The sequence below is a fragment of the Brassica napus genome, chromosome C6 (genome assembly GCF_020379485.1).
Source record: "Brassica napus cultivar Da-Ae chromosome C6, Da-Ae, whole genome shotgun sequence".
NCBI lineage: Eukaryota > Viridiplantae > Streptophyta > Magnoliopsida > Brassicales > Brassicaceae > Brassica > Brassica napus.
In genome coordinates, this window is record NC_063449.1 from 17029963 (window position 1) to 17044244 (window position 14282).

Sequence of the window (14282 nt, forward strand, 5' to 3'; positions counted from 1 at the left end):
AGTAATTATAAACAGTTTTAAGTGATATAAATTAAGATATGATAAAATTGATTTGTTTTGAAGATAGATGAGTGGAAGTAGTGAATCATGAAATACTTTGGTTTAGGAGTTTGGCAAACATATGTTGTAGTATTGTATGTATTGTTAGGGTTAGATTTTGGAAAACTAAAATGTTTTTTTCAAAAATTAGTTTTCACTTATATGTGTTTATTTATGTGTATAGTAAACACTTTTCAAGTTTGATTTGATTTTATGAAGTCTTTAATTAGATAATTAAGTTTAGGGGTTATGTTTAGGGTGTGGACGACTTATATTTCAGTCGTCTGTTGAATAATTTACTCGGACGACGTATATTTCAGTCGTCTGTTGAATAATTTACTCGGACGACTTACATTTCAGTCATCTGGTGAAGAAATTAAAACAGACGACTTACATGTAAGTCGTCCAAATATTCCCGCCTAAATTTTTTTAAAAAAATTATTTTCCCGCTTAAATAATTTAAACCAGACGACTTACTTGTAAGTCGTCTGGAAAGTCTTCTATTTTAGTTTCCCGCTAAAAATATTAAACTCTTCTGGACGACTTACATGTAAGTCGTCTGTTTTAATTTCTTCACCAGACGACTGAAATGTAAGTCGTCCAGGAAGTCGTCTGAGTCAAAAATATTTAACCTAATTGGATTTTTTGTCTTCCTATATAAGGAAAAATTTATACATTCTCTCTCCTCCTCTCAAATGGCTGTAACAAAAATGTAATGTTCATCATTCTAAAACTCTCCAACCTCTCTCTAATCTCTTTGACTTGAAAACACCAAACTTTATATGAATTTTTCAGTTTTGTCTCATGTATTTCTTACTAATCTATCTCTTTTGCAGATTTTTAATCAAATGGTACTCATCTTCCACTAATTTAAAGGTAAATCTATTAATTTTATATATATATTTTTGTGTGTTCTATAAATGTAGATTTATCTAATCTTCCACTCATTTTCTCTATTTTTAAGTCATTTGAACGTTTCTGGATATGCAAGTTTTTCAGATCTGGATTTGATATGCAGGTTTTTCAGATCTGGAAAACTTCTTGGACGACTTACCTGTTAGTCGTCTGGAAGTCGTCTGGACTTCTTGGAAGTCTTCTGACAAAGTCGTCTGGACTTCCAGGAAGTCGTCTGGACTTCCAGGAAGTCGTCTGGACTTCCAGGAAGTCGTCTGGACTTCATGAAAGTCTTGTGATGAAGTCTCCCTTTCATAATAGATCTGAGCGTTTTGGTAAGTTCTTATGTCTGATTTTTCTGTATTTGGTAACTTCTTGTTGTATAAAGTTCTTACATTTTTCCCAAACTAAAACTCTCCAAACCCACTTTAATCTCTTTGACTTGAAAACACCAAACTTTATATGAATTTTCCAGTTTTGTCTCATGTCTTTTTTACTAATCTATCTTTTTTGTAGGTTTTTAATTAGATGGTACTCATCTTCCACTAATTTAAAGGTAGATCTATTATATTTAGATATGTATTTTTGTGTGTTCTGTAAAGGTAGATTTATCTAATCTTTCACTCATTTTTTCTGTTTTTAAGCCATTTGAACGTTTTTGGATATGCAGGTTTTTCAGATCTGGATTTAATATGCAGGTTTTTCAGATCTGGAAGACTTCTGGGACGACTTACCTGTTAGTCGTCTGGAAGTCGTCTGGACTTCTTGGAAGTCTTCTGACAAAGTCGTCTGGACTTTCTGTAAAGTCGTCTGGACTTCCTGTGAAGTCGTCTGGAAGTCGTCTGAACTTCCTAAAAGTCTTCTGAGAAAGTCGTCTGAACTTCCTGGAAGTCGTCTGGACTTCTTAGAAGTCGTCTGGACTTCTTAAAAGTCGTGTGGTCTTGTCTACTCAAGTGGAATCCAAGCTTGTCTTTGTAGAGAAATGATCTATAATAGTTTTGTTTGTGGTCTGTTTTGTGAATTGCATGTCTACTCTTTTAGTTGTGATTTTTTTGTAAAATCAGTAATAATGTTTTCCAAAATGTATTAAATGTGCTAACAATGTGTTTACACATTTACAAATCAATGAAATAATAGACTTCAGTAGCATTTTTCTTATCTTTCGATCTCTCATATGCAATAATAAACTCCAATGGCCTTTTTCTCATCTTAATAAACAAGAATGTTGGTAGCTTTATATTGATACAACATTTTAAGAAGCATTTTAACCCTTCTTCCAACTCATAACAATAGTCATCATTATTGTTTATAACAATAATACTTAAGAGATGGAAACAAACAATAGTAACTAGTCAAAGCATATCATATTTTATTATAAGTTTGCGTTGAAAAACTTAGTCAAATTTAGTAAAACTAAAGGAGAGAACATATTTTGTAAATATGGGTTTTACATATCTTGAAGTTACTTATCACTCTTAAAAATATAAGTTATTCAAAAACTAACGTAGAAGACTTAAAAACTAGCGGAGAAGACGCGGACGACTTCAATCTAAGTTGTCCAGACGACTAAACTATACGTCGTTTGGTCAACGCAGAGGTTATTTTTGCAATTGACTTTGAAATCTGTTATTTCGAACGACTGAAAAATAAGTCGTCTACTATTGTTTGGCTAAAAAAAAACCCCAAAAAGCTAGACGACTTACATTTCAGTCGTCATAGGTTAGTTTTGCATTTGACTGGATTATTTCAGAAGTTTGACTTTTCTGGACGACTTACATTTCAGTCGTCTAGTGAAAATTAAAATAATAATATATTTTTAAAAGTAGACGACTTACAGTTAAGTCGTCATAGGTTAGTTTTGCAATTGAAAAAAAAAAATCAAGATTTAATTATATACAGACGACTTATAATTCAGTCGTCCACGAGAGGACTGAAATGTAAGTCGTCCAGGATTTACGAGGTTTGACCAGAATCTCGGAAAAAAATCCTGGACGACTTACAAGTAAGTCGTCTCGTGGACGACTGAATTATAAGTCGTCTGTGTATAATTAAATTTTGAATTTTTTTTTTTCAATTGCAAAACTAACCTATGACGACTTAACTGTAAGTCGTCTACTTTTAAAAAAATATTATTATTTTAATTTTCGCCAGACGACTGAAATGTCAGTCGTCTGGGGAAGTCAAACTTCTGAAATTATCCAGTCAAATGCAAAACTAACCTATGACGACTGAAATGTAGGTCGTCTAGGTTCTTTGGAATTTTTTTTGATACCAAACAAAAACAGACGACTTAACTTTCAGTCGTCTCAGGTTACAGATTTCAAAGTCAATTGCAAAAATAACATCTGCGTTGACCAGACGACTTCCAGGTAAGTTGTCTACAGCCAGACAACTTCCCAAGTAAGTTGTCTGACGAACAGATCTGGAAAAAAATTCGATGTCATACCTTAAATTGGTGAGATAAGTTCCTTAGCATACATAAGGCTTCTCCAAGCACACAGAATCACAAACGAAAGTAACCCACCCAGAATCGTTAGCTTCTATGACTCTATGAACCATAAAAAATATAGAATCAAAATCTTGGGTTTTTTTAGCTCATTGTGGAGAGAAAGTGAGAGATATGTTGTGTTTAGTTCACAAGAATGGAAAAAGAAGAAGGGTAAATCGATTTTGGGAGCATTAAGACCTTCAAATTGGTTGTTCATGGTGGTTGTGGTATTGATGACAATGGCAATCTTGTAATTACTTGAAGATGATGAGGGTGAGAGAGTAAAAATGTCATTTTCGAAGAAAAAAAAAAAAAAAATTGATGGCATTTTCGTAAATTATATGAACTTGTGGGGTGAATAAGGCAAAACCAATTTTCAAAAAAGAAGGAGGTTAGTTTTGTGTTTGACTTTAAGTTATAGGTCAATTCTGCAAAAAGCCCCCAATTTTACTAGATGACGTTTCAAAGTAACTTACATATACTAGAAAACATTCACTAAATATTTTCAGCTTTTGCTAACTCTATTCAACTAACTTTAGGCGATTTCCGGTTTGATTACCTAATCGGTTATTTCATTTTGGCATTCTCTCCTCCACACGTTGTGTGAGAAAATAATTACAGGCCCTTTGGTTACGGTGTTTGGTTAATTATCATTTTCTTTATTTGTTTTTCAAATATCAACTTCCCCAATTTTTTCTCTACACTTTCCTTCTTTTATCCAACCTTTCCAATTTCGGAGCTCTGTAATCCGCTAATTGCCTTTAATCAATGATTTCGCTCAAGATTGTTTCCGAATTTTGTGATATTAATGGCAATTGTTCGTCAATTATGCTAGATCTCCTACCTGCTAACGCTCTTCCCCGCCGCAACTCGTCCTTCGGAACTTTGTTTTTCACCGGAGTGATGGCTGAATCGCTTCACAAAGCAATAAGATCTATGTCGATTGAAGAGGAGGCACCTCTCACGTTGCCAGACGAACCAAGATTTAAGGTGGTTGCAGAGAATGAACTCAGTATTTTAGGTCGTTTGCTGAACCCAGATTATCAGTCTATGGCAAGAATGATTGACTACATGCCGATTGCTTGGAGAGTTTATGACCGTGTTCGTGGTATTGCCTTATCAAGAGACAGATTCCAGTTTGTGTTCCAGAGAGAGAAAGATCTGGTGAGGGTCCTCAAAGACAGACCGTGGTCGTATAACCACTGGGCAATGACGTTGGAACGTTGGACGTCGTCTCCTCCGGAGAAGTTCTTGCAAACTATGGAGCTCTGGATCAGGATCCGACACATCCCTCTGGTATATTTCACAGTGGATACAATGTTCACTTTGGCCTCTGAAGTTGGTAAGGTGGAGGAAATAGCTTATGATCCTAAAGTTTCGCAAACTAAGGATTATATTAGAGCTCTGATTACTTGTGATGTGGACAAGCCGGTGTGGGAACCGAAATTCGCACTGTCGATTTCCGTTTAAATTAGGAAAGTAGGAGAACCCTAATTTCCCAGAGGTCCCGGATATCTGCTAATAACACACGCCAAGCAATCAGAATACGAAACGAGAACAGTAATAAAATAAGAAATCGAAAAAGAGAGCAAGATAGTTCTTATTCCGAATCTGCGTTTGAGCGTTTACAACAAGATATCTTGACATTTATCTTTCCTTGCGAACCAAGCGTAAACCGTCATGCGGCTTACGGGCTGTTGGTTAAGAAATCGTAAGTTGGGCCTCGAGTCATGTCTTAGGTATCTTTGGGCCGTCTTCTGACTCGAAGCGTTTATTACGGTTTCTTTTCGATAAAGAACAAACTTTCCGTGGTTTTTACGGTAAAGTTTGATCGATAACTTAGAATGGTGGGGGGCGTGAAATGGGTTCGCTACGGTCTTCGGGAGATAGCATCGAAGGGTAGTCGAGAATGCATGGACTAATGTCGTATCGACGTTTTGGAAGAGCTCGGTCGCTACGTAGCGACCGAGCTTTGGCTTGAGCTCGGTCGCTACGTAGCGACCGAGCGGAACATGCGTTCGGTTGCTGCGTAGCGACCCTCTTCGAGCTCTTGTCCGATTTTTCATGAATGTGTTTTCTCCGCAAGATTCTTCGTAAAAATAAATCTTTTTCTAAGATTTATTTTTCGTAAAAACGATCATGCCGATTTTTACGGACTTTCAGACATTGATTCCGTCGTGACCGATTTTAACCCCAACAGTTAGCCCCCCAGCTCGTTAGAACCATGAGCTTCTAGCGTGAGGTTTTAGCGAGTGGCTTGGCAAGTTAGGTGAGTTAGGCGGAATTAATGGTCGAAAAGGTTCGTGGTAAGTGGTCTTCTCGCTCTTCTAAGAGTAGAACGCGATAAGATTGGGGCTGTGCTTTATGACGGCTGCCTACGTACCCTTGTTGAAGGGATCAAGCCTTTCGTAGTTCGTCTCTTGAGTTAAGGTTCTTATGACTTGTTTTCCAGCGAGACCTTTACGGTCTAGTTTTTATGTAGCGGTTATCAGGCGTGTTGCTGCTGATGGCATTTTATATGGGTGTAGAAGGAAGACTACGAGTTGTCATCTCGTAATCTAACTCTGTGTGAACTGCTATATCCGTGATCTCTTTCGATAGTTTTCCGCAGTGTGTAAATCTTGCGGGATTTCTGAAGACGCTCATATATTGGCAAAGAGACTAATTTTGGGATCTCGTATCAAGGTTTTTGATACTATGCCTAGAGATGTTAGAGACCAGTGCGCTGGGTTTAGGGAAAGACCTAGGTTTACTCCTGGTTTTAGAGGGTGTGATGACTAATTCGATTTACGTATCCCGTCTCAGTTTCATCTTGATTCCATACCGATTTAAAGTCCGCGATAGGTTCTCGGCTTATACGACTTGTATGGTTGGAACCGAGCATCTCTCCAAGGACAATTTTTAAGCCTCCTGGAAGTGCTGACCAAAAATTTTGGGTTTCTTTTATAGCGCTATTATCCTTGTGTCGAATGTACGAGAGTCATCTCCACGAGATGGCTAAGTCTGTTTAGGACGTTAAGAGTTCGTTGTGATCAGCAACAAACTTAATGGTAAAAAATACCATTTCGAGTCTTCGCGAAGGATATGTTTTGAGAAGATGTTAGTGCGTATGACTGTCTCATCTTCCATAAAGTGTTTTTATCGAGGAAGGAAATTTCGTCGAAGAACAAATCTTCAGGCGTCTGCGACGTCTCGCGAGGCTGAAGATTTGTTATTCTTTTGTATGCCACGTTTCGTGCTTGAAATTTTCGCGGGCTTGAAGATGTTTTGCGATGTTGCAAGGGTTTAGTCTTAGCCCTGCGTTTGAGAAACGTTCCTGTTTGACTGCGGATGTTCGCAGCCAAAATTGTTGTTTCTGTTTGGATGCTAATAATTTGATTTGCGATCGAGGAATTAGGACTGAGGTGTCGCGTAAATTTTTCCATGGGAAGAAGCGTTTTCCTTCATAGTGCTTTGTGAAGCGTTGGCTTACCGAGATCTATTTCGTGCATTTTTTAGGATGTTTCGTATAGCTCTAGAAGCTTTGTTACGAATTTTTTCTTACATGCCGCGTATAATGGGTAAAACGTTGCGGTCTTAAAGTGCATTGTGGAGCGTATTGAACTCGGTCAATTTTCAAAAAGATTAGATCTTCCTTTAACTATTTGGTTGTTAGGACTGAGTTTCGTTACGAAGAATTTATCATATGACTTCCGACTGTAGGCTATACAATAATTATTCTCTTAATAATCACACGACGTTTTTAGACAAATCGTAGATTGTCGTTTAGCCGTTAAGTGATGGAGCTATGGTTTCTCAAATAGTTTGGCTTGGCGTGAGGGATGTGTTCACTCAGATAGCCAAGGATGTTGTAGGTCAAGGATTAGACCATGGTACTTTAACATTTAAGGTCATGTTAGTTTACGATCGTCCTTAAAGGGGATGGCAAATATTGGTTTGGACCTTTAGTGGAAGGCGTAAATGACCGAGGGCCAAAGAGCGCTTGTCGAGATTGATAGGCCAAGTTTGTCAGGGTTATCCATGCTAATATGGCCGATAGTCGTAGAAAACGATTCTCCGCTCTAGGTTTCAGTTATACGACGAATATTTCGTATAATGTGACCTATAGTCTTATGAAAATCGAATCTATTTTGCCTGAGGAAGACGAAGCCCAAGAGGTTTGCTACATAACCAGTGTGGAGTCAGTGGCGGGACGACTGCCTTCTCGGATGTGACCGAGGGAAAAGAAAACAGAAGCCAGCGAGCTGCATGGTTCTTCATAAAGCCTGTTATGTTAACTTTAGAAAGTTTCTTCGTAAGACTTGGTCTGATTATACGAAGGATTTTTCGCGTAAGTAACGAGGACCGGTTTTACGAAGGTTGTACATCGGTGATATGTAAACATATGTTAAAGTAGCGTTGTTTCCGTGGGTTCACGAGAAACGTTTCTGCCGTGATTTCGATCCTAGGTGAAAGTTGCTTGGAGTTACTCATGGAGTGTTACCGAAGTTTATTTCATTACGATCTAGTCGCAGAACGTTTTTCATAGGTTTTATGAAAGGATTCTCATGACACATTCGTTTCTGGAACGAATTGGTCGACCAGAGGTGGATCTAGCCACCATCGGGAGGAAAGCGTCTCTTTGTGCACGATGCTACATCTATTCTCGAGTTTTCTTCGTCACAAATGTTTTCGATGCTTTTCCGTTGCTCACTTGGTACAACGGAAACTGAAAGAAATGCTTTGGTGATTTCTCGTAGAAATTTTTAAACGAAACTGGCTTTCTAAAACTAGAAAGGGCTTCAATACTTTGGCTAATCTTCGAGTTTCAGTTTGATATTGGTATATGTTTTCTGTACGCATGATTGCGACAAGAAATGATGTATAGTCTTTGAGATTATGTTCATGATCGTCTGGATATGTTGCTAGCGTTTAGACGAATTTTAGATTGTCGTTTGCCTATTTGAGACTATTTGCTTTGACAAAATCGTTTTCCTGACTATTTGCCAAAGTTTTTGAAGTTTGGGAGTATACGAGTATAGTATACATACCTACTCCCCCTTTTTTTTTTACGAAAGAAAACAGTTGAACCGATACTTTGAAGGGTTGTGTACGTTTCTTCTTCTAAGGTTTGAAATGATCAATAATCCTGAACGATTTAAAGACGACGCTTGGACTGTGATTTGGTTTGTTTCCACTTTGACGACTTGAAATATGTCGGTTCCGAGAAAATTGCTAGAAATGAATCGGTTTTAAGACGACGTTCATGTCTCTAGTTTTTTCTCTCTTTAGGAAGCGAGCTTGATATGCGTGGCGATTCTTTCTCGATTTTCGGAGAGTTTAGATCGGTTTGCAAGATCTGGCTGAACAGTTATGGAACGATATATCGAGACAAGAAAAATCGCCTAAGACTTAGTTCGCTAGACTATCCACCTAGGTTTTACGTTCCCTAAAGTTCTATGGCAGTCTCAAAGGCGTTTTTAGTTCTTAGTAATTTCCTACGAAAATTCCAAGTCTGATTTCAAAAATTTCAAGTCGGAAATACCTTAGTTCTCTCGAAGACGCAGTTTTGTCTCTTCTCAGTTTTGCTTGCTTATTTCTCCTTCCTCTTCTCGTGTATGTTCGCCATTTTCGATATTGGTCTTTATCCTTTAAACTTGACATTTATCTTCCGAACTTGGCTGTTATCTTCTCCTTAGATACGACGTCAATTTTTATAAAAAGGTTCAACGTAATCGTATAGTTGAGGTGGCTAAGGTGTTAAGTTAACCGTTGCTGTTTTATACGATTAATCTGAATCCAAGCGAGAAAACAAGTTCTTGCGGGTTTTTTTATCGTAAAGTTTCAATGGTAACTCCAATCAAGACGAAACAAGAGACGTTTCGATAGAGATTTGAAGGAGAACACAAAGATGGAGGTAAGGGCGAATAGGAGCAAGCGAAGGAGTTTAGACGAGTCTTACTTGTTTTTGTCGTAAAATCTCAACAGAAACTCCGATTGAAACGAAACGAAAAGCGTTTCGATGAGGATGCAAGAGAGAACCTAAAGGAGGACCTTTCTGACACCTGACAGGTCGCTATGTAGCGAGTGAAGGTCTGACAGGTCGCTACGTAGCGAGTGGAAGCAAGCCAAGAAGAGTCCTACTTGTTTTCGTTGTAAAATCTCAACGGAAACTCCGATTGAGACGAAACGAAAAGCGTTTCGATGAGGATTCAAAATAGAACCTAAAGGAGGACCTTTCTGAGGCCTGACAGGAAGCTATGTAGCGAGTGAAGTTCTGACAGGTCGCTACGTAGCGAGTGGAAGCAAGCCAAGAAGAGTCATACTTGTTTTCGTCGTAAAATCTCAACGGAAACTCCGATTGAGACGAAACGAAAAGCGTTTCGATGAGGATTCAAACGAAAACGCAAAGAAGGACCTTTCTGAGGCCTTGCAGGTCGCTACGTAGCGAGTGGAGAGTTGGCTTGAGCTCGGTCGCTACGTAGCGAGTTTTATCGTGACTTGTTCATGAGCTCAAACCCTCATGACCTTGAGAGTTTATTCACAGGTTTCCCTGAACGTATCACTCCAGAGATGAATGAAGCTTTGTGTAAGGAGATAACAACTGAGGAGATACGCAGAGCCGCTTTCTCAATTCGTGGTAATAGTGCTCCAGGCGAAGACGGTTTCTCTGGTATTTTCTATCAACAGTACTGGCACGTAGTCGGTACTCAGCTGGTCGAAGAGATTCAAGGTTTCTTTCAGAGCTCGATCATCCCTCCAGGCTGGAACCACACGCAGTTGAGCCTACTCCCTAAGATCACAAATCCAACACGGATGGGTGATATGAGACCAATCAGTTTGTGCTCTGTGCAGTACAAGATCATTTCGAAGATACTCTGTGATTGTTTGAAATGCATTCTCCCTGACATTATCTCTGACACTCAAGGAGCCTTCGTTCAAGGTCGCCTCATCTCGGATAACATTGTGATTGCTCATGAGTTAGTACATGGACTGAGGACTAACGCGGCGATCTCCAAAGATTTCATGGCCATCAAGACTGACATGTCCAAGGCCTATGATAGAGTAGAGTGGTGTTTCTTAGAAGAGTTGTTAGAGAATATGGGGTTTGCTCGGAGTTGGATTCGATGGGTTATGGCGTGTATCACAACTGTCTCCTACTCCATTTTGCTCAACGGTAAAGCCCATGGTTTTATTAAACCGGAGCGTGGGATAAGACAAGGTGATCCTTTGTCTCCCTTTCTCTGTATACTTTGTGCTGAAGCTTTAGTGAGCAGACTCAATCATTCTGAAGCAAGTGGTCGCCTCACTGGCATTGGATTGTCTTCCTATGGACCAAGGGTTCATCATCTGCTCTTTGCAGACGATAGTTTACTTATGTGTAAAGCGGACGAACTGGAAAGCAAAGAAGTTGTTGAATGTCTCAAGGCTTATGGAGAGGCGTCGGGCCAGAGGATCAATTTCCAAAAATCTTCTATCATCTTTGGAGCTCAGGTTCCCAACACGGTGAAAGAGCGAGTCAAGCATATATTGAGCATCACAACAGAAGGTGGAGAAGGGACTTACTTGGGCCTTCCAGAGTGTTTCAAAGGGTCTAAAAGAGACCTTCTGAGCTTTATAAGAGAGAAACTGCAAGCTCGGCTTCATGGATGGTTTGCAAAATCACTATCTCTCGGCGGGAGAGAGGTGCTACTCAAATCCATAGCCATGTCGCTTCCTGTATACGCAATGTCCATCTTTAAACTCCCTAAAGATGTGTGTACAAGAATTACTAGCGCCATGACAGAATTCTGGTGGGGTGGAGGTAATGGTAAAAGGAAAATTCCTTGGGTGGCGTGGAAGAAACTGTGTAGGCAAAAGAGAGAAGGTGGCTTGGGTTTTCATGACATCACCAAATTTAATCAATCTCTTTTGGCAAAGCAAGCATGGAGGATCATGAATAACCCCAACTCTCTGGTGGCTCGTGTCCTCAAAAGTAGATACTTTGCAAACAATGATTTCTTGCAAAGCAGTTTAGGCTCGAGGCCGTCATACGCATGGGGAAGCATTTTACATGGTAGAGAGCTGCTGAGCAAAGGTTTGATTAGAGACATTGGTTATGGAAGGAGTTCTAATGTGTGGCACGAGAATTGGATTATTGACCCGATACCAAGGACTCCTAACTACAGACAGGACAGTGTCATTGATCTGACGCTGACAATCTCAGACCTGCTGCTCCCTAACTCATCTGCCTGGGATGCAGCTCTTGTCAGAAGAACGTTTACTAATCATGATACTGAGATCATCCTTCGCCTGAAGCCGAACAGGATGCAGGAAGATGGGTATAAGTGGGGTTTCACAAAAGATGGAATCTACACATCACGGAGTGGCTACAGATTTGTCGACTCTTTTCCTAAGGAAGATGGTAGCACTTCAACTTCTCTTCCTCCCCTGGAGAAATACCTTTGGAAATCTCTGTGGAAGATCCGTGCTCCTCCAAAAATCAAGCATTTCCTTTGGAAAGCTCTCTCTGGGGCTCTAGCGGTCATGGAACGACTTCGTAGTAGAGGTATTCAAGTAGACTCTGCTTGCAAAGTATGTAATGGTGGTATTGAATTGATCTGTCATCTACTTTTTTCTTGCCCTATGGCGAAGGACTCTTGGGAAAGGTCCTCGATCAAACTCCCGGTGGCAGGTTTCTCTCAGAACTCTGTTTTCCTCAATATGTATCATCTCCTGGAAATGAGCAGGAAGTCTCCAAAAGATAGCGATACGATTTCTTTCCCTTTGATACTCTGGCATCTATGGAAGGCGAGAAATAGTCTGGCCTTTGAGAAAATACACTACTCCTCTGTTTCAGTCCTGAGTAAAGCTAGAGCAGAAGCGGCGGTTTGGTTTGAACTTAATACGGCTCAGACTGAGTAGGTACAACACTCAGGAAACGGGACAACAAGTATCATGGCATGGTCGAAACCTCCTTATGGATACTGAAAATGCAATATTGGCGTTTCTTGGCTAAATGCCCAAACTAATTGTGGAGTTGCTTGGATTCTACGTGACAACAAAGGAAAACCAACTCTTCATAGTCGAAGGTCCTTCTCTAACGTAGAGACAAAAAGAGAAGCTGAGCTTATGGCCATTCACTGGGCTGTAAGTGATATGATGAATACCCGCCAGCAGAGGATTCTGTTTGAATCAAATTGTGCTTTGGCAAAGGAAACGTTCCTAAATCCATCTGGATTCTATCAGCATCAGCACATCATGTATGAGACTTCTTCCCGACTCCGTCACTTACAAGATTGGAGTTTCCATCATTGTGTGCAGGAGAGGAATATTGTGGCTCAAGAGGTAGCGAAGAGTGTTACTAACGATCATCGCTATCACTCCTATATAGCAGCAGGCGGACCCTCATGGCTGCAACATAGTATTGAGCTTGAAGCTCGGACGTGAACTGCAGGAACAAGTCACCTATCTCTGAACTTTTTTCAGGCTCGGGAATGTCTATTGACATCTATCCTATGTTGAGCTCAGTGTCTTTTAGTTGTTTCAATTTTTATTTTTCTTTGGGTGATCTGCCAAATTGGCCTTTATGGTCGGTTTTTGTTGTTAGAACCTTATGGTTTCTTTGAAAGTTAATCTAATCAGTGTTAAAAAAAAAATATTAGAAAACATTTATTTTTACGTATTTAATAAAGATATCATTAGTTATTTATTCAACCATAATTTGATCAATAATAAAACAAACTAGATTTTGACCCCTTTTTTCAAAAAGCGGATATATTTTCGGTTGATTATTTAGTCATTAAAACTTTAAAATTATAATGTTTTGCAAAGTGAAGGAATGTATTTTTTAAAACATTTTTATTGATTATTTTTGTACTTGTGCAGGGCTTTAAATTTATCAAAAATATGTTTAGAAAGGATAATTAACTTGTTCATCAATTTTGTATCAATATTATTAAATGGACATTATATACATAACAATTTATTTTAAATATGACTAATAATTATTTATTATCTTATTATCTTAACATTTTGCCAAAATTTCTAATTTAATATTAAAAATAATCAAATGGTTTGTTCTTCATGAAAAAATGAAAAATTAAAATTTAACCAGAGTTGATCTAGTGACATGATAACCCAGAAAGTAATCCAGTTTTAAACATTGGTATATTATATTTTAGAGGTTTTGTTTTTTAAACATTGGTATATTATATTTTAGAGGTTTTGTTTTTAGTCTTAAATTAATACAACAATGTTAGGTTTAGTTATAGCCTATATTACAATGCTAGATCATAGTTTAAAATAAATAAAAAACATTTTATTTTAAATAAAAATATTATTTTACAATATAAACGCTTGATAAAGCTAACATAGATTTACTTAAGATCAAATTATTGTTTCAACATTCATTATGGTCTGTATAATAAATACATAATGACTATATATACTTCAATATAAGGGATCTCCAATTACTATAATAGGCGTTATACATTATATAATAATATTGAAGTTACACGCTATAAACTATAAAGTTCTTATTTCATATTATGTGTTCTTGTCGCTTAATTGTAACTAGAACTTGATCCGCACGACCGTGCGGGTATTTATTTTCTGTTTTTAATTTTTTTGTACTAAATGATGTATTTGTAATATTGGGTTGTATTACATTGGCTAAGTCATAATTATGACCCATGTTCGATCATATAAACAAATCCAACATATATAATTAATTAGACATTTGTCTAAAATATATAAAAATCAATGTTTATGAATTTAAAATATGAAGAAATAGAGAACTATGATTTAATATGCCATAGAAAAAAAATGATAAATTAGTTATAAAATTTTGAAGAAAATACAATGATTATTAAACTTCTATAAAAAATTAACATATAAAAAC

At 38.1% G+C, this 14282-nt stretch overlaps 1 protein-coding gene across 1 annotated transcript; it reads left to right on the forward strand.

Annotated features, from left to right (window-relative positions):
• Positions 1-4249: 4249 nt before the first annotated feature.
• Positions 4250-12304, forward strand: LOC106378653. Its single transcript, XM_013818751.2, has 2 exons — positions 4250-4763; positions 9948-12304. The coding sequence occupies exons 1-2, from the start codon at positions 4250-4252 to the stop codon at positions 12302-12304; spliced, it is 2871 nt and encodes a 956-aa protein (XP_013674205.2).
• The last annotated feature ends 1978 nt before the right edge of the window (positions 12305-14282 follow it).